This window comes from Somniosus microcephalus, chromosome 12, assembly GCF_052327205.1.
Source record: "Somniosus microcephalus isolate GS21.2 chromosome 12, FLI_Smic_1.0, whole genome shotgun sequence".
NCBI lineage: Eukaryota > Metazoa > Chordata > Chondrichthyes > Squaliformes > Somniosidae > Somniosus > Somniosus microcephalus.
Genome location: NC_140998.1, coordinates 62,873,413 through 62,895,252, shown reverse-complemented (window position 1 = coordinate 62,895,252; position 21,840 = coordinate 62,873,413). Strand labels below are relative to the sequence as shown.

At 55.4% G+C, this 21,840-nt stretch overlaps 1 protein-coding gene across 3 annotated transcripts in view; it reads left to right on the top strand.

The window, feature by feature from the left end:
* Nucleotides 1-21,840, top strand: part of ppp2r5ca (protein phosphatase 2, regulatory subunit B', gamma a) — a 293,739-nt gene that overhangs the window by 76,186 nt on the left and 195,713 nt on the right. The window contains exon 3 of one of the 3 annotated variants that reach the window (XM_086002969.1): nucleotides 8,361-8,523. The exons of 1 other annotated variant lie outside the window; for it this stretch is intronic. In XM_086002969.1, the coding sequence (XP_085859095.1) occupies nucleotides 8,361-8,523 (163 nt within the window). Of the gene's footprint in view, nucleotides 1-8,360; nucleotides 8,524-21,840 lie in introns of those variants that run through there. One more of the 3 variants, XM_086002971.1, reaches the window with a different exon arrangement.

The window sequence follows — 21,840 nt, the reverse complement described above, 5'->3', positions numbered from 1 at the left end:
CCACCACATTCACGACTGGATGTGGCAGGACTGCAGAGCTTTGATCTGATTCGTTGATTGTGGGATCGCGTAGCCCTGTCTATAGGATGCTGCTTTCGCTTTTTAGCATGCATGTAGTCCTGTGTTGCAGCTTCCCCAGGTTGGCACTGCATTTTTAGGTATGCCTGGTGCTGCTCCTGGCATGCTCTTCGACACTCCTTATTGAACCAGGGTTGGTCACCTGGTTTGATGGTAATGGTAGAGGTTACAGATTTTGGTGGAATACAATTCTACTGCTGCTGATGGCCCACAGCGCCTCATGGATGCCCAGTTTTGAGCTGCTGGATCTGTTCTCAATCTATCCCATTTAGCACGGTGGTAGTGCCACACAACACGATGGCGGGTGTCTGCAGTGTGAAGACAGGACTTCGCCTCCACAATGTGCGATGGTCACTGCTACCAATGCTGTCATCTGCGACAGGTAGATTGGTGAGGACGAGGTCAAGTAGGTTTTTCCCTCGTGTTGGTTCTCTCACCACCTGTCGCAGGCCCAGACTGGCAGTTATGTCCTTCAGGACTTGGCCAGTTCAGTCAGTAGTGGTGCTTCTAAGCCACATTGAAGTCCACCCAGAGTACATTCTGTGCCCTTGCTACTCTCGGAGCTCCTTCCAAGTTCAACATGGAGGAGTACTGATTCATCAGCTGAGGGAGGGCGGTAGGTGGTAATCAGCAGGAGGTTTCCTTGCCCATACTTCACCTGGAGCCATGACACTCCATGGGGTCCGGAGTCAATGTTGAGGACTCCCAGGGCCACTCCTTCCCGACTGTATACCACTGTGCCGTCACCCCTGGTGGGTCTGTCCTGTCGCTGGGACAGGACATACCCAGGGATGATGATGGAGGAGTTTGGGACATTGGCTGAAAGGTATGATTGTGAGTATGTTGCTTGACTAGTCTGGGACAGCTCTCCCAATTTTGGCACAGGTCCCCAGATAGTGGTAAGGAGAACTTTGCAGGGTCGACTGGGCTGGGTGTGCCGTTGTTGTGTCTGTAGCCAGTGCCGAGATCGATGCTGGGTGGTCCGTCCGGTTTTATTGTTTTTCGTAGCGGTCTGTTACAATTGAGTGACTTGCTCGGCCATTTCAGAGGGCAGTTAAGAGTCAACCACATGGCTGTGGGTCTGGAGTCACATATAGGCCAGACCGGGTAAGGACGGCAGATTTCCTTCCCTGAAGGACATTAGTGAACCAGATGGGTTTTTACGACAATCCGATAGTTTCCTGGTTACCATTACTGATACTAGCTTTTTATTCCAGATTTATTTAATTAGCTGAATTTAAATTCCCAGCTGCCATGGTGGGATTTGAACTCCTAACCACAATGCTACCGTTCCCGTAACATGCCTAATAACTTAGTGTCATCTGCAAACTCCCTACTTCATCCAAGTCGTAGATATATATGGGGAGAAGCTGAGGCCACAGGACAGATCCCTTGTTGCATACCGCCAATTAGAGAATGTTCCATTTAGCATACCTCCCAACCAATTAGTAACTCGTGGTGCAAGTTTCCCTCCGATTCCCTGCAAATTAATTTTTGCTAATCTTTTGTGCAGAGCTGTAACAAATGTCTTCTGGAAGTCCATGTAAACAACACCCATAGGCACATCGCTACCCCAGTACGCTGGATTTGCACCGTTCCTTGCACTTATGTAAACCTCTTTTAGCTTGATACTGTATGCTACCTAATTTGTTGACCATGGCTGCCTACCTACATAAGTGGAGCCTTTGCCTTGTAGAAATACTTCTTACTGATTGTCTACAGGTTTACCCATAAACAGTTTAGCCCAGTTTACTGTGGTTAATTCATTTCTTATGCCTTAAATTTAAAAACTTGGTTTGTGACTCTCCCTTCTCTCAAAAACCTAAAATCAAATTCAGTCATAGTATGGTCACCATTGGCAAGATGTTCTCCTCTCAGATTGTTAACGAATTCTCGTTCGTTACTCTTTACTAAATCTAGTATGGCCTGTTCTCTTGTTGATTCTAAATCATATTGTTTGAGGAAATTGTCCTGAATACATACTAGAAATTCATTAATTTTAATACTTGAGTATTTCTATTTCTCCCAGTCTGTGAAAATTAAAACCTTTCCCAGGTTGTTTTTGCTAAAGGCTTTCCTGATCTCTCTCTTTATTCATCCCCACTCCCACTACATCACTACTATTCATAGACTGGGGTTCCACAAGCAATCAAAAAAGTTAATTAAACTTAATTACTACTACCCTGGATGCAGAATGTTAAGGTGCAGCTGCACGAGCGCTTGTGTTTCTAGTTTAAACGTGGCAGTCTGGTTTAAACGCGAGGAAGTCTCCCTTTTGTTGTGGCAATCTGTTGACTTTAAACAGTTGTTTTTGGAAAAACTACTCCAGCATATAGCAGGCCATCTTCACTTTGACTTTGGACTACACTGAGTCCAGGAATAAGAGATGGGCTGAATTGTGCAGCCTGCATAGAGGCTTATGATATTTCACCACTAGGCAGATATAGACCACGCTAGTATTACCTATAATTGATATCTTGTCTTATCCTGACGTGGTACTGCAATCTGAGCTCGGCGATCAAATTATGCAAGAGATAAAATGATAAATGTGACAGTGGAGCTATCCTGAGGGGGCGAAGCTGCAGCAAATATTTAGTCATTTACATATCTGAATTTGCAACTGCTTATGAGCAGAGCCTAAGTTATGTGTGTTTTATGATGGTACTGATTTGACAGTTTACAATCACCTATTGGCATCCACCCAGTCTCTATCATAAGCAGAATACCAGGTATATCAAAGAATGAGACTACTGTTTATACAGCAATTGAAGGCATAATTGCTTCAAAAGAAACTGCGTGACTTAGTTCTTGTTGTGACTTTAAATATTGTGAACTTAAGACTATTGCTGCAGCCAGGTTTTGCTCCGTCACCCTGACGAAGGGCTTCGACCTGAAACGTTGACTCTATTTCTCTTCCCCGGATGTTGCCTGGCCTGCTGAGTTTTTACAGCATTTTCTGTTGTTATTTTGCTCCCTATGTTCAAACCGCTGTTCAAGTAGACCAGTTTCACCGAAAGGAATTGGTACTTCCAGCATATTTAAAACCGTATAAATTGGCCACTGCATTTGCCCGTAAAACAGTAAATACACTTCAAATGTAATTGGCCAAGATAGTTTGGGATATTCCGAGGTGCTATATGAACGTGAGATTCTTTCAGTAGTTTGTTTTTGTTGTATGCCTTATCCCATTGGCATATGCAAACACAGGCACTAGCTTGGCATCAGATGGATCTCAAGAAGTGGTGCAAGGGTTTAGGGAAAGAGCTCTAGACAGTAGGGCTAAGACTTTGCAACCAATGGTGGGGCGAAAGGGGGAGATGATGCACAAGAGTTATTGGGCCAAAAAAAAGCTTGGAGGAGGTTGCAGCAATCGGGTGGGACGAAGCTGTGGATGAGTTTGAGGACGAGGATTTTAAATTTAATATTTTGGGGGCCTGTCAATCAAAGTATGGAGGTCGAATAGGACTTAATGCGAGGAGGATACAGATGGCTGAGTTTTGGACAAGTTGGAGTTTATGGAAGATGATAAGACCAACATGGATGACATTGACGAAATATTCTGGATGTAACAAACTCATACACATTGAGTGTATTAGGGATGGGTTTCTTGAGCAGTATGTAACTGAACCGACCAGGGGGCAAGCAACCTTAGATCTGGTCCTGTGTAACGAGACAGGATTAATTAAAAATGTCCTAGTAAAGGATCCCCTTGGAATGAGTGACCATAACATGGTTGAATTCCGTATTCAATTAGAGGGTGAGAAGGTTGGATCTCAAACAAGCGTGCTAAGCTTGAATAAAGGAGACTATGAAGGTATGAGAGCGGAATTGAGTAGAGTGGATTGGGAAAATAGATTAAAGGGTAAGACGATACATGATCAGTGGTGTACATTTAAGGAGTTATTTTACAACTTCCAAAAAATATATATTCCACTGAGAAGAAAAGGGTGTAAAAGAAAAGACAGCCATCCGTGGCTAAGTAAAGAAATTAAGGATAGTATTCGACTAAAAACAAGGGCATATAAGGTAGCCAAATCTAGTGGGAGGATAGAGGATTGGGAAAACTTTAAAAGACAGCAAAAAATAACAAAAAGATTGATTAAGAAAGGGAAGATAGATTATGAAAGTAAATTAGCAAAAAATATAAAAACAGATAGTAAGAGTTTTTATAGTTATATAAAAAGAAAAAGGGTGGCTAAAGTAAATGTTCATCCCTTCGAGGATGAGACCAGGAAATTAATGGTGTGAAATATGGAGATGGCAAAAACACTGAATGAATATTTTGTATCCGTCTTTACAGTAGAAGACACTAAGAATATCCCAACACTGGACAAACAGGGGGCTATGGGGGGGAGGAGCTAAACACGATCAAAATCACTAAGGAAGTGGTACTCGGTAAAATAATGGGACTCAAGGCGGATAAATCACCTGGACCTGATGGCTTACATCCTAGGGCCTTGAAGGAAGTGGCGGTAGGGATTGTGGATGCATTGGTAATAATTTTCCAAAACTCCCTGGACTCGGCAAAGGTCCCGGCAGACTGGAAAACTGCTAATGTAACACCCTTATTTAAAAAGGGCAGTAGACAGAAGGCTGGAAACTACAGACCGGTTAGCCTAACATCTGTGGTAGGTAAAATTTTGGAGTCCATTATTAAGGAGACAGTAACAGGACATTTGGATCATAATTTAATAGGACAAAGTCAGCATGGTTTTATGAAGGGGAAGTCATGTTTGACAAATTTGCTGGAGTTCTTTGAGGAAGTAACATATAGGGTGGATAAAGGGGAACCAGTGGACGTAGTGTATTTAGACTTCCAAAAGGCATTTGACAAGGTGCCACACAAGATTATTGCTTAAGATAAAAAAATCACGGGATTGGGGGTAATATTCTGGCATGGATAGAGGATTGGCTATCTAACAGAAGGCAGAGAGTTGGGATAAATGGTTAATTCTCAGAATGGCAATCAGTAACTAGTGGTGTTCCGCAGGGGTCGGTGCTCGGTCCCCAACTCTTTACAATCTATATTAATGATTTGGAGGAGGGGACTGAGTGTAACATATCAAAGTTTGCAGATGATACTAAGATGGGAGGGAAAGTAGTGAGTGAGGAGGACATAAAAAACCTGCAAGGGGACATAGACAGGTTAAGTAAGTGGGCAGAGATTTGGCTGATGGAATACAATACTGGTAAGTGTGAGGTTATGCACTTTGGCAGGAAAAATCGTAGAGCAAGCTATTATCTTAATGGCAAGAAACTGGAAAGTACTGAAGTACAAAGGGATCTGGGGGTCCTGGTGCACGAAACTCAAAAGGTTAGTATGCAGGTGCAGCAAGTGATTAAGAAGGCCAATGGAATGTTGGCTTTCATTGCTAGGGGGATAGAATATAAAAATAGGGAGGTATTGCTTCAGTTGTACAAGGTATTGGTGAGACCGCACCTGGAATACTGCATACAGTTTTGGTGTCCATACTTAAGAAAAGACATACTTGCTCTCGAGTCAGCACAAAGAAAGTTCACTCGGTTAATCCCGGGGATGAGGGGATGGACATATGAGGAGAGGTTGAGTAGATTGGGACTCTACTCATTGGAGTTCAGAAGAATGAGAGGCGATCTTATTGAAACATATAAGATTGTGAAGGTGTTGGATCGGGTGGATGCAGGGAGGATGTTCCCGATGATGGGTGAAACTAGAACTAGGGGGCATAGTCTTAGAATAAGGGGCTGCTCTTTCAAAACTGAGATGAGGAGGAACTACTTCACTCAGAGGGTGGTAGGTCCATGGAATATGCTGCCCCAAAAAGCTGTAGAAGCTACATCATTACATAAATTTAAAACAGAAATAGACAGTTTCCTAGAAGTAAAGGGAATTAAGGGTTACGGGGAGCGGGCAGGAATTTGGACATGAGTCTAGGTTCGGATCGGTCATGGCCCTGTGGGTAGCGGAGCGGGCCCAGGGGCCGTGTAGCCTGATCCTGCTCCTAGTTCGTGTGTCTAATTCTGTTAGATTCAGGAGATAGTTCTGTGATAGTAGATTGGCAGTTAGGATCAGATCAGCCATGATCTTATTGAATGGCGGAGCAGGCTCGAGGGGCCGATTGGCCTACTCCTCCTATTTCTTATGTTCTTATGTTCATGCACAGCACTTTCCATCAGGGGGTGGGCTGAAGTAGAGGTGGGTAATGTTGAGGAAATAAGTGGCTAAGATTGGCTCGGGATCGAGCAGGATTCAAGGCTTTGGATAGTCTGGCTCAGCCCAAGTCAGTAATCAGAAGCCAAGCAATGATGGGCTTGACTAGCACTTGAATAGGAGGTTCCCTGACCTTTCCCCATCTATCTCCATACCAAGTCTCATTATGGAAAGACTTTGCCAGAAGTGCAAGTTTGAGATTAGCTCTAAACCTAGGCTCTAAGAATTGCTGGTGGTGCCGTTTTCATGTTGTCAAAGTTGTATCATAAGAACTAGTTTCCCCATTTCACCTTACCTGTTGATTGGTAGGCCACCTGAAGCAGAAACATTAGCTTTGATATTGGTGGGAAGGGCGCGGGTGAGGCCGAAAACGGCCTCAACGGCAGGACCTTATTAACATTTCGTAGGCCCGTCTCCCATCCGGCAGCCGGCCAAACAGACAGCCTGGTCAGCAGGCAAGAGGAAACACCAATGGCAGGAAGCCGCAGCCAGGGACCCTTGGGGACGGTCGGCATTTGGGGCTGGGGGAGGCTGACGGTTTCCTTGAAGGCACTGGGGGGGAAACACTCCTGCTCCTCCTAGCCCACAAGGAGTGCTGAAAGAGGCACTTACCATGGGGACCTGGCAGCTCCCACCTCCGTTTCACTGCCAAGTTTCCCAACCCCCCAGGAAACCCGTGCAGCACCAGTAAATTTTAAATGGGGCTCCGAATTGCACTGTGGGAGCACAATTTAAATGTCCCGTCTGCCCCGATATCCGTCACTGTAAAAAAGGCGGTGGACCCATGCGTGGCGGTTTGGGATTGCCTTATGCATATTTCACTTTTTAATCCCCTGCAGCCCGTGGTTGGGGGGGGGGTTAATATCAAGGCCATTGTGTCTCTCTACAAGAAGGAATTATGACCTGATAACTACTGCGAATTGGATCTGAGCTCATTGAAAGCATAGTGAATGAGGAGTTTTTGGAATATCTCAATCACTGGGTGCTAACTGGTCACCACTTTGACTTCAGAGCACATGGTCAAGGTAGAATCATTGGATCATAATAGATGGCATTTTGTAATGTTACTTCTGTAAGACCTATTCAGGGGGTCCATCAGGGAAGTATACTTGGCTCAATGCTGCTTCTCCTCTTGATCAATGACCTCATGGAGACTGCTTGTGAAGAAAAGGAAGAGCTCGGGGCTGTTGCTGCATACTTTATCCTAATAGCTGGCATAACAGTACCATTGACAGAGACTGGAACAATTTTCACGTCCACATGCTAGTAGTATGTAATTGTGAGAAGAAAGATTTGACCGCCTCTACCAAAAATGACCAAACAAGTATTTGGAAGTATATTGGTTAACAGTAAAGCTGAATAAACTTGAACTTCCAGTTTTTTTAATACTGAATTTGCTTCTGCAATATAGTTGGAGACTACAATATAAAGAATGTGTGATTGCATTTAGAATTGACTGCAAATATGTAACAAAGTATGTTAAAAATTTGTATTTGTCAATATAATTGACATTGCGTCTTTACATTGCTTGTTTTTTTAGTTTTTTGGTGACCTTTAATAAGGCAACGTCACTTGTTTTTACTGGAAACGTTACATAGATTTCAACTATGTTAAAAGCTTGATCCATTTCAATATGTCCTTCCTAAGTTCTGATCAAAAATACTTGTCTTTAGTATTATTTCCTAGAAACTATTCTATTCTGATGGTCTTCCCTTATTTTATAGCTATAGCAAATGTATGTTATCCTGATCTGGATTCTCCCTTTATGAAACCTTTTTACTGTTAGATTTAGCTTTTTAGATATGCCTTTAGAAATACTGAAAATATTGGCATTGACTAGTTTCCCTACATATTAAAATATAATTTTGAAAGTGATATTTTGAAAGATTAGTGATGGTTTTGATTTAAATTTTAAACTGTAAAAGTTGCAACTTTACAAAAGCCAGCTAAACTACCAATTCGAACTAATATTTTAAATGCTGTGAATGATTTGGGCTATGAAGAGTTTATAGACCTTGAAGTTGAATCATTAAGCTGTTGCACCAATCTAAACTTTCCAGTAAGACTGAGAAATACAAATCTTGTTTTGCAGACCTCAAACAAGAGGCCCAACAACAGTACCCCTCCTACCACGCAGTTATCAAAGATAAAGTTTCCTGGTCCCACAGCAGTAGTGAAGAAAGAAAAGCGTCAGAGTTCTTCTAGGTTCAATATCAGTAACAACAGGGAACTACAAAAACTACCGCCTTTGAAAGGTAATACTTGTGTTCAGAGTCTTATGTACTTAACTCTCAAGGCATTGACTTTTTTGCTAGACTAGTGAATCTCCTGTGATGTTGCTCATGGAAAGTCAGCAGAAATAGTCTCTGTTATCTGTGTGTGTTTGTCTTGTTGCTGGTTCCCTGTGTATCTCCTGCTTTGTTTATGCCATTCTTTCTCTCTTTATTCTGCCTTGGCTTAGTGGTAGCATTCTCGCCTCTGAGTCAAGTCCCTCTCCAGAGACTTGAAGACATAATCTAGGCTGGTACTTCAGTGTTGAGCGAATGCTGCACTGTCTAAGGTGCTGTCTTTCAGATGAGACATTAAAACAAGTTCTATTTGCCCCCGCAGGTGCATGTAAAAGATCCCACAATACTTCAAAGAGGAGAAGGGGAGTTCTCCCGGTGTCCTGGCCCGCATTTGTCCCGCAACCAACACCTAAAACAAATGATCTGGTCATGTATTTTATTGTTGTTAGTGGGACTTTGTTGTATGCAAATTGGCTGTTGTGCTTCCTACATTACAACAGTTAATACATGTGTACTTCATTAGCTGTAAAGCTCTTTAGGATCTTCTACGGTTATGAAGATTGCTTTATCAATGCAAGTTTGTTCTTTTCTCCATTTTCTTTTGTTCTGCTTCTGTTTTTTTTTCATTTTCAGGTAGGAGAGGGGGCTGGGTTGATGGTGAGTTGCAAGAACTTGCCAGCTCCCAGTTTAGTGCTGGGAAGTGAGAAAAGTGTGTGCTGAAGCCAGAGCTAGGTACAAAGCATGATTAAATGGCACAAGCCCGGACTAAAACAGAGTAATGTGGGATGGAGCTGGGCCCTTAGCAGCGGATAAGCCAAGACCTGAGTGATGGTCATAATAGTCATTGTCTGGGTGGAGGGAGTGGAGAAGAGGAGGAGGTTGCGAGTATGAGGCTGAGTGAGTGAGGGCGAGACAGTAAGCCGAACTAGAAGCAGATGGCTGAGGCTGAGGTCAGCAGGGATTGAGATGCCACCATGTTCTACCCATTCTGATTTTCCATCGTATTGCCCCCATCTTGTCTTCCCCACCCCCACCAGTATTCTAACTAAAGCTGGTTCCGAGTATTAAATTGACAGCAAACAATTTGATAATGTAGTGGGCATTTTAACAATAAATTGGTAGTTTCAAGCTCAATGATGGGAGAGAGTGGCTTTAGGTGGTAAGCCTGGTGAAGAAAGGCTGGCGTCATTACACTGGCTTCAAATGAAAGTAAGAATCGCAGAAGAGAGAGCAGTTAGGGTTGGGTCCGGGACCTGGGTGCAAGCAGAAAGTGAGCGGACTGAGGCCTGGAGACAGCATCAGTGACCATGAGTGAGGGAGAATACTGTGAGCTCTGTGCTAGGCAAAGGACTAGAAGCAGGTTGGCTGAGCAAGAGGGATAGGGCTGAGATTCTTCCATCCCCTCACCACTTATCTCATGCAGCTCCCCACTTACCTACCACATCTACATTCTCATTCTTCATAGTACCCTAACTAAAATTGGTTTCTAGCACTAAGTGGGGAATCAGCTGTTTGTTTATAAAGTGCTTACTGTGTTAGAAATAAGTGCTTTAGAAACAAATTTATGGTTCTCCTCTTCTTGCTGGTGAGTGGGGCTGAGGTGGAGACACAGGCTGGACCTCAAACCCGGTGTGGGATTGTTGTGTATTTTGAATGTGTATTAGAATTGTCCCACATGGGATACTGTAGTGGTGATTTGCAATGCACTATGGGAAATGTAGTGCATTGAGTGAAGAAGCATCTTATGATACTTCTGTCTGTCCGGGCATCACTCAAAAGTTATAGAGCGTACCTACACATATGTTATAGCAAAAGAAAGGTTATGATTAGGAGGGTCACCTAGGCGTATTTACTTTTTGGTCAGACAATAATTGTTCGGACAGTAGACAAAAAACGTTTTAAAAACCGGGAAAAAATCCGCTCATTAGCGCTTGACCAATCCTATCGCTCATTAGCGTTGAGTGATGTGATGGTTGACCAATCCGCGCGCTGCGTCACGGGCGTTTCATGGCGTTTGTGGGCGGGGCCTAATCCTTCAAACTGCCGTTATTCAGGTGAGTGGCGGCCATTACAGACCGGCCGGGCCTGAAGCTCAATTTCTCTCCTCCTTTCTCTCTCTCTCTCTCTCTCTCTCTCTCTCTCTCTCTCTCTCTCTCTCTCTCTCTCTCTCTCTCTCTCCTTCCCCCTCTCTCTCTCGCCGTGAGTGCGGGACGGGCAAAACCGGGGCTTTCCAACGAGCCGTCCCCGACCGCAATCGGACACGAGTCCGCAGCGAAAGGCGTTTGTCTGCCGCCCGGCCAACCGTTTCCAAAGGCCCGCTGCGGTAACCTTCAGGAACCCCGGGCTCGCTTCGGAGCGCTGGGCACCCAGCCTCCCGTTGTCGGACTGACTCCGTTCTGGTACCGAGGTGAGTCCAGCCAGGCCTGAGGCGCGTGGGAGGGGGGGGAGGGAGGGAGAGAGAGAGAGGGGGGGAAGGTAGAGGAGAGTGACCAGCCCACCAGTCTCAACCAGTTTTACAAAAAAGCCCCTCTTTTCCCCCCCCCCCCCCCCAAGTCTCTCTCCCTCCCCCCTCCCCCCTCTCTCTCTCTCTCTCTCTCTCTCTCTCTCTCTCTCTCTCTTACTCCCCCCACCCCCCCAGTCTCCATCTCTCGATCCCTGGGCCTCTCTTTCAACCCCCCCCCCCCCCTCCCCGTGTCTCTCTCTCTCTTTCCCTCTCTCTCTCCTTCCCACACAGACAGACAAACTCATTTTTATTTATTTATCTATATATATAAACGGATACATCTGTCTGTCTGTCATTCTGTCTGTCTGTATTGAATAAACTCTCAAGTTATAGAGCGTACCTACACGTGTGTTACATCGAAAGAAAGCTGACGATTCCAGAACTGTCCTAAGCGTATTTACGTTTCGGCCGGACAAAAATTGCGCCCGCGGTATCCAAAAAACGTTCAACATTCTGCTCATTATCCGCTCATTAGCATCGAGTGACGTCGAGGTCGACCAATCGTACGGCGGGTTCCTGGCGCGTGCGGGCGGGCCCTCCTACGGTCGAGTGACGGGACGATTGACCAATCCTACGCTTCAGTGACCTGACGGTCCACCAATCGGTGCATGTGTGGGCGGGCCTTATCGTTCTGAACTGAGGTGAGTCGCCGCCATCTTGATTCCAAACTTTTCATTTCTTTTTCCCGCTTTCTGCGCATTTCTTTTCAAATCTACATTTCCAGCAAAAAAAAAAAAGTTGCTTTTAAAAGACAAATTGTTTTTAAAAAAAGTTAATTCATTTGTAAATCTTTGGTCTAACCTCTATAATTTTCCTACCTTCCACCGTTTTTCCAGGCCTCAAAGCCTGGGCATCTGTTGACCAGCCACGCCCGAGCTAGGCGCCTCCCGTCGCGATCGACAAAAGGCCAGCGATTGCCACCACCTTTGTGCAGGCTGGAGGGGGCGGGCCTGAGCCGAGCGTCGTCACCGCCGCCATCTTAGTAAAGGGGGGCGGGAGTCAGCGTCCGCGTCATCTTCCGCCCGGAGCGCGACTTGAGTCCGGCCGGGACTCACGCGGTAGGTTGCGCGGCGGCGTCTCTCTGGTCTTGAAGCCGGCTCGGGCGGGGGGCGGAGCTCGGGAGGGCGCGCGCGCAGGGGTCGGGGGAGCGCAGCGGGAGGGCAGGGCTCAGGAGAGCGGGAGGCCGGTGCTCGGGAAGGCGGAGCTCGGGAGGGCGCGCGCGTGCGGCTCGGGGCTTGTGGGGGGGGGGGGGGGGGGGGACGAGCCTCGGGAGATCGGGGAGGGCAGGGCTCGGGGACTCCCCCTCCCTTCCCCCCCCCCCTCCTCCCTCCCCTCTCCTCCCTTCCCTCCTCCTTCCCCCCCTCCTCTTCCCCCCCCCCCCAGTCGCGCTCTCTCTTCCCCCCCCCCCAGTCGCGCTCTCTCTTCCCCCCCCCCCCCAGTCGCGCTCTCTCTTCCCCCCCCCCCCCAGTCGCGCTCTCTCTTCCCCCCCCCCCCAGTCGCGCTCTCTCTTCCCCCCCCCCCCCAGTCGCGCTCTCTCTTCCCCCCCCCCCCCCCAGTCGCGCTCTCTCTTCCCCCCCCCCCCCCCCAGTCGCGCTCTCTCTTCCCCCCCCCCCCCCAGTCGCGCGCTCTCTTCCCCCCCCCCAGTCGCGCTCTCTCTTCCCCCCCCCCCCGTCGCGCTCTCTCTTCCCCCCCCCCCAGTCGCGCTCTCTCTTCCCCCCCCCCCCCCCAGTCGCGCTCTCTCCCCCCCCCCCCAGTCGCGCTCTCTCTTCCCCCCCCCCCCAGTCGCGCTCTCTCTTCCCCCCCCCCCCGTCGCGCTCTCTCTTCCCCCCAGTCGCGCTCTCTCTTCCCCCCAGTCGCGCGCTCTCTTCCCCCCAGTCGCGCTCTCTCTTCCCCCCAGTCGCGCTCTCTCTTCCCCCCAGTCGCGCTCTCTCTTCCCCCCAGTCGCGCTCTCTCTTCCCCCCCAGTCGCGCTCTCTCTTCCCCCCAGTCGCGCTCTCTCTTCCCCCAGTCGCGCTCTCTCTTCCCCCCAGTCGCGCTCTCTCTTCCCCCCAGTCGCGCTCTCTCTTCCCCCCAGTCGCGCTCTCTCTTCCCCCCAGTCGCGCTCTCTCTTCCCCCCAGTCGCGCTCTCTCTTCCCCCCAGTCGCGCTCTCTCTTCCCCCCAGTCGCGCTCTCTCTTCCCCCCAGTCGCGCTCTCTCTTCCCCCCAGTCGCGCTCTCTCTTCCCCCCAGTCGCGCTCTCTCTTCCCCCAGTCGCGCTCTCTCTTCCCCCCAGTCGCGCTCTCTCTTCCCCCCAGTCGCGCTCTCTCTTCCCCCCAGTCGCGCTCTCTCTTCCCCCCAGTCGCGCTCTCTCTTCCCCCCAGTCGCGCTCTCTCTTCCCCCCAGTCGCGCTCTCTCTTCCCCCCAGTCGCGCTCTCTCTTCCCCCCAGTCGCGCTCTCTCTTCCCCCAGTCGCGCTCTCTCTTCCCCCCAGTCGCGCTCTCTCTTCCCCCCAGTCGCGCTCTCTCTTCCCCCCAGTCGCGCTCTCTCTTCCCCCCAGTCGCGCTCTCTCTTCCCCCCAGTCGCGCTCTCTCTTCCCCCCAGTCGCGCTCTCTCTTCCCCCCAGTCGCGCTCTCTCTTCCCCCCAGTCGCGCTCTCTCTTCCCCCCAGTCGCGCTCTCTCTTCCCCCCAGTCGCGCTCTCTCTTCCCCCAGTCGCGCTCTCTCTTCCCCCCAGTCGCGCTCTCTCTTCCCCCCAGTCGCGCTCTCTCTTCCCCCCAGTCGCGCTCTCTCTTCCCCCCAGTCGCGCTCTCTCTTCCCCCCAGTCGCGCTCTCTCTTCCCCCCAGTCGCGCTCTCTCTTCCCCCCAGTCGCGCTCTCTCTTCCCCCCAGTCGCGCTCTCTCTTCCCCCCAGTCGCGCTCTCTCTTCCCCCCAGTCGCGCTCTCTCTTCCCCCCAGTCGCGCTCTCTCTTCCCCCAGTCGCGCTCTCTCTTCCCCCCAGTCGCGCTCTCTCTTCCCCCCAGTCGCGCTCTCTCTTCCCCCCAGTCGCGCTCTCTCTTCCCCCCAGTCGCGCTCTCTCTTCCCCCAGTCGCGCTCTCTCTTCCCCCCAGTCGCGCTCTCTCTTCCCCCCAGTCGCGCGCTCTCTTCCCCCCAGTCGCGCGCTCTCTTCCCCCCAGTCGCGCTCTCTCTTCCCCCCAGTCGCGCTCTCTCTTCCCCCCAGTCGCGCTCTCTCTTCCCCCCAGTCGCGCTCTCTCTTCCCCCCAGTCGCGCTCTCTCTTCCCCCCAGTCGCGCTCTCTCTTCCCCCCAGTCGCGCTCTCTCTTCCCCCCAGTCGCGCTCTCTCTTCCCCCCAGTCGCGCTCTCTCTTCCCCCCAGTCGCGCTCTCTCTTCCCCCCAGTCGCGCTCTCTCTTCCCCCCAGTCGCGCTCTCTCTTCCCCCCAGTCGCGCTCTCTCTTCCCCCCAGTCGCGCTCTCTCTTCCCCCCAGTCGCGCTCTCTCTTCCCCCCAGTCGCGCTCTCTCTTCCCCCCAGTCGCGCTCTCTCTTCCCCCCAGTCGCGCTCTCTCTTCCCCCCAGTCGCGCTCTCTCTTCCCCCCAGTCGCGCTCTCTCTTCCCCCCAGTCGCGCTCTCTCTTCCCCCCAGTCGCGCTCTCTCTTCCCCCCAGTCGCGCTCTCTCTTCCCCCCAGTCGCGCTCTCTCTTCCCCCCAGTCGCGCTCTCTCTTCCCCCCAGTCGCGCTCTCTCTTCCCCCCAGTCGCGCTCTCTCTTCCCCCCAGTCGCGCTCTCTCTTCCCCCCAGTCGCGCTCTCTCTTCCCCCCAGTCGCGCTCTCTCTTCCCCCAGTCGCGCTCTCTCTTCCCCCCAGTCGCGCTCTCTCTTCCCCCCAGTCGCGCTCTCTCTTCCCCCCAGTCGCGCTCTCTCTTCCCCCCAGTCGCGCTCTCTCTTCCCCCCAGTCGCGCTCTCTCTTCCCCCCAGTCGCGCTCTCTCTTCCCCCCAGTCGCGCTCTCTCTTCCCCCCAGTCGCGCTCTCTCTTCCCCCCAGTCGCGCTCTCTCTTCCCCCCAGTCGCGCTCTCTCTTCCCCCCAGTCGCGCTCTCTCTTCCCCCCAGTCGCGCTCTCTCTTCCCCCCAGTCGCGCTCTCTCTTCCCCCCAGTCGCGCTCTCTCTTCCCCCCAGTCGCGCTCTCTCTTCCCCCCAGTCGCGCTCTCTCTTCCCCCCAGTCGCGCTCTCTCTTCCCCCCAGTCGCGCTCTCTCTTCCCCCCAGTCGCGCTCTCTCTTCCCCCCAGTCGCGCTCTCTCTTCCCCCCAGTCGCGCTCTCTCTTCCCCCCAGTCGCGCTCTCTCTTCCCCCCAGTCGCGCTCTCTCTTCCCCCCAGTCGCGCTCTCTCTTCCCCCCAGTCGCGCTCTCTCTTCCCCCCAGTCGCGCTCTCTCTTCCCCCCAGTCGCGCTCTCTCTTCCCCCCAGTCGCGCTCTCTCTTCCCCCCAGTCGCGCTCTCTCTTCCCCCCAGTCGCGCTCTCTCTTCCCCCCAGTCGCGCTCTCTCTTCCCCCCAGTCGCGCTCTCTCTTCCCCCCAGTCGCGCTCTCTCTTCCCCCCAGTCGCGCTCTCTCTTCCCCCCAGTCGCGCTCTCTCTTCCCCCCAGTCGCGCTCTCTCTTCCCCCCAGTCGCGCTCTCTCTTCCCCCCAGTCGCGCTCTCTCTTCCCCCCAGTCGCGCTCTCTCTTCCCCCCAGTCGCGCTCTCTCTTCCCCCCAGTCGCGCTCTCTCTTCCCCCCAGTCGCGCTCTCTCTTCCCCCCAGTCGCGCTCTCTCTTCCCCCCAGTCGCGCTCTCTCTTCCCCCCAGTCGCGCTCTCTCTTCCCCCCAGTCGCGCTCTCTCTTCCCCCCAGTCGCGCTCTCTCTTCCCCCCAGTCGCGCTCTCTCTTCCCCCCAGTCGCGCTCTCTCTTCCCCCCAGTCGCGCTCTCTCTTCCCCCCAGTCGCGCTCTCTCTTCCCCCCAGTCGCGCTCTCTCTTCCCCCCAGTCGCGCTCTCTCTTCCCCCCAGTCGCGCTCTCTCTTCCCCCCAGTCGCGCTCTCTCTTCCCCCCAGTCGCGCTCTCTCTTCCCCCCAGTCGCGCTCTCTCTTCCCCCCAGTCGCGCTCTCTCTTCCCCCCAGTCGCGCTCTCTCTTCCCCCCAGTCGCGCTCTCTCTTCCCCCCAGTCGCGCTCTCTCTTCCCCCCAGTCGCGCTCTCTCTTCCCCCCAGTCGCGCTCTCTCTTCCCCCCAGTCGCGCTCTCTCTTCCCCCCAGTCGCGCTCTCTCTTCCCCCCAGTCGCGCTCTCTCTTCCCCCCAGTCGCGCTCTCTCTTCCCCCCAGTCGCGCTCTCTCTTCCCCCCAGTCGCGCTCTCTCTTCCCCCCAGTCGCGCTCTCTCTTCCCCCCAGTCGCGCTCTCTCTTCCCCCCAGTCGCGCTCTCTCTTCCCCCAGTCGCGCTCTCTCTTCCCCCCAGTCGCGCTCTCTCTTCCCCCCAGTCGCGCTCTCTCTTCCCCCCAGTCGCGCTCTCTCTTCCCCCCAGTCGCGCTCTCTCTTCCCCCAGTCGCGCTCTCTCTTCCCCCAGTCGCGCTCTCTCTTCCCCCCCAGTCGCGCTCTCTCTTCCCCCCAGTCGCGCTCTCTCTTCCCCCCAGTCGCGCTCTCTCTTCCCCCCAGTCGCGCTCTCTCTTCCCCCCAGTCGCGCTCTCTCTTCCCCCCAGTCGCGCTCTCTCTTCCCCCCAGTCGCGCTCTCTCTTCCCCCCAGTCGCGCTCTCTCTTCCCCCCAGTCGCGCTCTCTCTTCCCCCCAGTCGCGCTCTCTCTTCCCCCCAGTCGCGCTCTCTCTTCCCCCCAGTCGCGCTCTCTCTTCCCCCAGTCGCGCTCTCTCTTCCCCCCAGTCGCGCTCTCTCTTCCCCCCAGTCGCGCTCTCTCTTCCCCCCAGTCGCGCTCTCTCTTCCCCCCAGTCGCGCTCTCTCTTCCCCCCAGTCGCGCTCTCTCTTCCCCCCAGTCGCGCGCTCTCTTCCCCCCAGTCGCGCTCTCTTCCCCCCAGTCGCGCTCTCTCTTCCCCCCAGTCGCGCGCTCTCTTCCCCCCAGTCGCGCGCTCTCTTCCCCCCAGTCGCGCTCTCTTCCCCCAGTCGCGCGCTCTCTCCCCAGTCGCGCCTCTCTTCCCCCAGTCGCGCGCTCTCTTCCCCCCAGTCGCGCGCTCTCTTCCCCCCCAGTCGCGCGCTCTCTTCCCCCCAGTCGCGCGCTCTCTTCCCCCCAGTCGCGCGCTCTCTTCCCCCCAGTCGCGCGCTCTCTTCCCCCCAGTCGCGCGCTCTCTTCCCCCCAGTCGCGCGCTCTCTTCCCCCCAGTCGCGCGCTCTCTTCCCCCCCAGTCGCGCGCTCTCTTCCCCCAGTCGCGCGCTCTCTTCCCCCCAGTCGCGCGCTCTCTTCCCCCCAGTCGCGCGCTCTCTTCCCCCCAGTCGCGCGCTCTCTTCCCCCCCAGTCGCGCGCTCTCTTCCCCCAGTCGCGCGCTCTCTTCCCCCCAGTCGCGCGCTCTCTTCCCCCCAGTCGCGCGCTCTCTTCCCCCCAGTCGCGCGCTCTCTTCCCCCCAGTCGCGCGCTCTCTTCCCCCCAGTCGCGCGCTCTCTTCCCCCCAGTCGCGCGCTCTCTTCCCCCCAGTCGCGCGCTCTCTTCCCCCCAGTCGCGCGCTCTCTTCCCCCCAGTCGCGCGCTCTCTTCCCCCCAGTCGCGCGCTCTCTTCCCCCCAGTCGCGCGCTCTCTTCCCCCCAGTCGCGCGCTCTCTTCCCCCCAGTCGCGCGCTCTCTTCCCCCCAGTCGCGCGCTCTCTTCCCCCCAGTCGCGCGCTCTTCCGGTCTCTCCCCCAGTCGCGCGCTCTCTTCCCCCCAGTCGCGCGCTCTCTTCCCCCCAGTCGCGCGCTCTCTTCCCCCCAGTCGCGCGCTCTCTTCCCCCCAGTCGCGCGCTCTCTTCCCCCCAGTCGCGCGCTCTCTTCCCCCCAGTCGCGCGCTCTCTTCCCCCCAGTCGCGCGCTCTCTTCCCCCCAGTCGCGCGCTCTCTTCCCCCCAGTCGCGCGCTCTCTTCCCCCCAGTCGCGCGCTCTCTTCCCCCCAGTCGCGCGCTCTCTTCCCCCCAGTCGCGCTCTCTCTTCCCCCCAGTCGCGCTCTCTCTTCCCCCCAGTCGCGCTCTCTCTTCCCCCCAGTCGCGCTCTCTCTTCCCCCCCAGTCGCGCTCTCTCTTCCCCCCAGTCGCGCTCTCTCTTCCCCCAGTCGCGCTCTCTCTTCCCCCCAGTCGCGCTCTCTCTTCCCCCAGTCGCGCTCTCTCTTCCCCCCAGTCGCGCTCTCTCTTCCCCCAGTCGCGCTCTCTCTTCCCCCCAGTCGCGCTCTCTCTTCCCCCCAGTCGCGCTCTCTCTTCCCCCCCCAGTCGCGCTCTCTCTTCCCCCCAGTCGCGCTCTCTCTTCCCCCCAGTCGCGCTCTCTCTTCCCCCAGTCGCGCTCTCTCTTCCCCCCAGTCGCGCTCTCTCTTCCCCCCAGTCGCGCTCTCTCTTCCCCCCAGTCGCGCTCTCTCTTCCCCCCCAGTCGCGCTCTCTCTTCCCCCCAGTCGCGCTCTCTCTTCCCCCCAGTCGCGCTCTCTCTTCCCCCCAGTCGCGCTCTCTCTTCCCCCAGTCGCGCTCTCTCTTCCCCCCAGTCGCGCTCTCTCTTCCCCCAGTCGCGCTCTCTCTTCCCCCCAGTCGCGCTCTCTCTTCCCCCCAGTCGCGCTCTCTCTTCCCCCCAGTCGCGCTCTCTCTTCCCCCCAGTCGCGCTCTCTCTTCCCCCCAGTCGCGCTCTCTCTTCCCCCCAGTCGCGCTCTCTCTTCCCCCCAGTCGCGCTCTCTCTTCCCCCCAGTCGCGCTCTCTCTTCCCCCCAGTCGCGCTCTCTCTTCCCCCCAGTCGCGCTCTCTCTTCCCCCCAGTCGCGCTCTCTTCCCCCCAGTCGCGCTCTCTCTTCCCCCCAGTCGCGCTCTCTCTTCCCCCCAGTCGCGCTCTCTCTTCCCCCCCAGTCGCGCTCTCTTCCCCCCCAGTCGCGCTCTCTCTTCCCCCCCAGTCGCGCTCTCTCTTCCCCCCCAGTCGCTCTCTCTCTTCCCCCCCCAGTCGCTCTCTCTCTTCCCCCCCCCAGTCGCTCTCTCTCTTCCCCCCCCCCCCAGTCGCTCTCTCTCTTCCCCCCCCCCCCCAGTCGCTCTCTCTCTTCCCCCCCAGTCGCTCTCTCTCTTCCCCCCCCAGTCGCTCTCTCTCTTTCCCCCCCAGTCGCTCTCTCTCTTTCCCCCCCAGTCGCTCTCTCTCTTCCCCCCCAGTCGCTCTCTCTCTTCCCCCCCCAGTCGCTCTCTCTCTTTCCCCCCCCAGTCGCTCTCTCTCTTCCCCCCCCAGTCGCTCTCTCTCTTTCCCCCCCAGTCGCTCGCTCTCTTTCCCCCCCAGTCGCTCGCTCTCTTTCCCCCCCAGTCGCTCGCTTCTCTTTCCCCCCCAGTCGCTCTCTCTCTTTCCCCCCCAGTCGCTCTCTCTCTTCCCCCCCAGTCGCTCTCTCTCTTTCCCCCCCAGTCGCTCTCTCTCTTTCCCCCCCAGTCGCTCTCTCTCTTTCCCCCCCAGTCGCTCTCTCTCTTTCCCCCCCAGTCGCTCTCTCTCTTTCCCCCCCAGTCGCTCTCTCTCTTTCCCCCCCAGTCGCTCTCTCTCTTTCCCCCCCAGTCGCTCTCTCTCTTCCCCCCCCAGTCGCTCTCTCTCTTTCCCCCCCAGTCGCTCTCTCTCTTCCCCCCCAGTCGCTCTCTCTCTTTCCCCCCCAGTCGCTCTCTCTCTTTCCCCCCCAGTCGCTCTCTCTCTTTCCCCCCCAGTCGCTCTCTCTCTTTCCCCCCCAGTCGCTCTCTCTCTTTCCCCCCCAGTCGCTCTCTCTCTTCCCCCCCAGTCGCTCTCTCTCTTCCCCCCCAGTCGCTCTCTCTCTTCCCCCCCAGTCGCTCTCTCTCTTTCCCCCCCCAGTCGCTCTCTCTCTTTCCCCCCCAGTCGCTCTCTCTCTTTCCCCCCCAGTCGCTCTCTCTCTTTCCCCCCCAGTCGCTCTCTCTCTTTCCCCCCCAGTCGCTCTCTCTCTTTCCCCCCCAGTCGCTCTCTCTCTTTCCCCCCCAGTCGCTCTCTCTCTTTCCCCCCCAGTCGCTCTCTCTCTTTCCCCCCCAGTCGCTCTCTCTCTTTCCACCCCAGTCGCGCTCTCTCTTTCCCCCCCAGTCGCGCTCTCTCTTCCCCCCCCCAGTCGCGCGCTCTCTTTCCCCCCCAGTCGCGCTCTCTCTCTCCCCCCCAGTCGCGCTCTCTCTCTCCCCCCCAGTCGCGCTCTCTCTTTCCCCCCCAGTCGCGCTCTCTCTTTCCCCCCCAGTCGCTCTCTCTCTTTCCCCCCCCCAGTCGCTCTCTCTCTTTCCCTCCCCCCAGTCGCTCTCTCTCTTTTCCCCCCCCCCAGTCGCTCTCTCTCTTCCCCCCCAGTCGCCCTCTCTCTTCCCCCCCAGTCGCCCTCTCTCTTCCCCCCCCCCCAGTCGCTCTCTCTCTTCCCCCCCCCCCAGTCGCTCTCTCTCTTCCCCCCCCCAGTCGCTCTCTCTCTTCCCCCCCCCAGTCGCTCTCTCTCTTCCCCCCCCAGTCGCTCTCTCTCTTCCCCCCCCCGTCGCTCTCTCTCTTCCCCCCCCCCAGTCGCTCTCTCTCTTCCCCCCCCCCCCAGTCGCTCTCTCTCTTCCCCCCCCAGTCGCTCTCTCTCTTCCCCCCCCCAGTCGCTCTCTCTTCCCCCCCCCAGTCGCTCTCTCTTCCCCCCCGTCGCTCTCTCTTCCCCCCCAGTCGCTCTCTCTCTTCCCCCCCAGTCGCTCTCTCTCTTCCCCCCAGTCGCTCTCTCTCTTCCCCCCCAGTCGCTCTCTCTCTTCCCCCCAGTCGCTCTCTCTCTTCCCCCCCAGTCGCTCTCTCTCTTCCCCCCCAGTCGCTCTCTCTCTTCCCCCCCAGTCGCTCTCTCTCTTCCCCCCCAGTCGCTCTCTCTCTTCCCCCCCAGTCGCTCTCTCTCTTCCCCCCCAGTCGCTCTCTCTCTTCCCCCCCAGTCGCTCTCTCTCTTCCCCCCCAGTCGCTCTCTTCCCCCCCAGTCGCTCTCTCTCTTCCCCCCCAGTCGCTCTCTCTCTTCCCCCCCAGTCGCTCTCTCTCTTCCCCCCCCAGTCGCTCTCTCTCTTCCCCCCCCAGTCGCTCTCTCTCTTCCCCCCCCAGTCGCTCTCTCTCTTCCCCCCCAGTCGCTCTCTCTCTTCCCCCCCCAGTCGCTCTCTCTCTTCCCCCCCCCAGTCGCTCTCTCTCTTCCCCCCCCCCCCAGTCGCTCTCTCTCTTCCCCCCCCCCAGTCGCTCTCTCTCTTCCCCCCCCCCCAGTCGCGCTCTCTCTTCCCCCCCCCCCCAGTCGCTCTCTCTCTTCCCCCCCCCCCCCCCCCAGTCGCTCTCTCTTCCCCCCCCCCCCCCCCCCAGTCGCGCGCTCTCTCTTCCCCCCCCCCCCCCCAGTGGCTCTCTCTCTTTCCCCCCCCCCAGTCGCTCTCTCTCTTTCCCCCCCCCCAGTCGCTCTCTCTCTTCCCCCCCAGTCGCGCTCTCTCTTCCCCCCCAGTCGCTCTCTCTCTTCCCCTCCCCCCCCCCCCCCCCCAGTCGCTCGCTCTCTTCCCCCCCCCAGTCGCTCGCTCTTTTCCAACTAAACTCTCCACCCCGGAGTCCTCAATTGTTATATAGGTAACGTTGTAAAACCCCTTGAGACACAACAAAACTGGCGACGACGATGACGGAGTTGCGCATCACTTTGCACTGGAATCGGCGATGTTTAAAGTAAGAAGTTC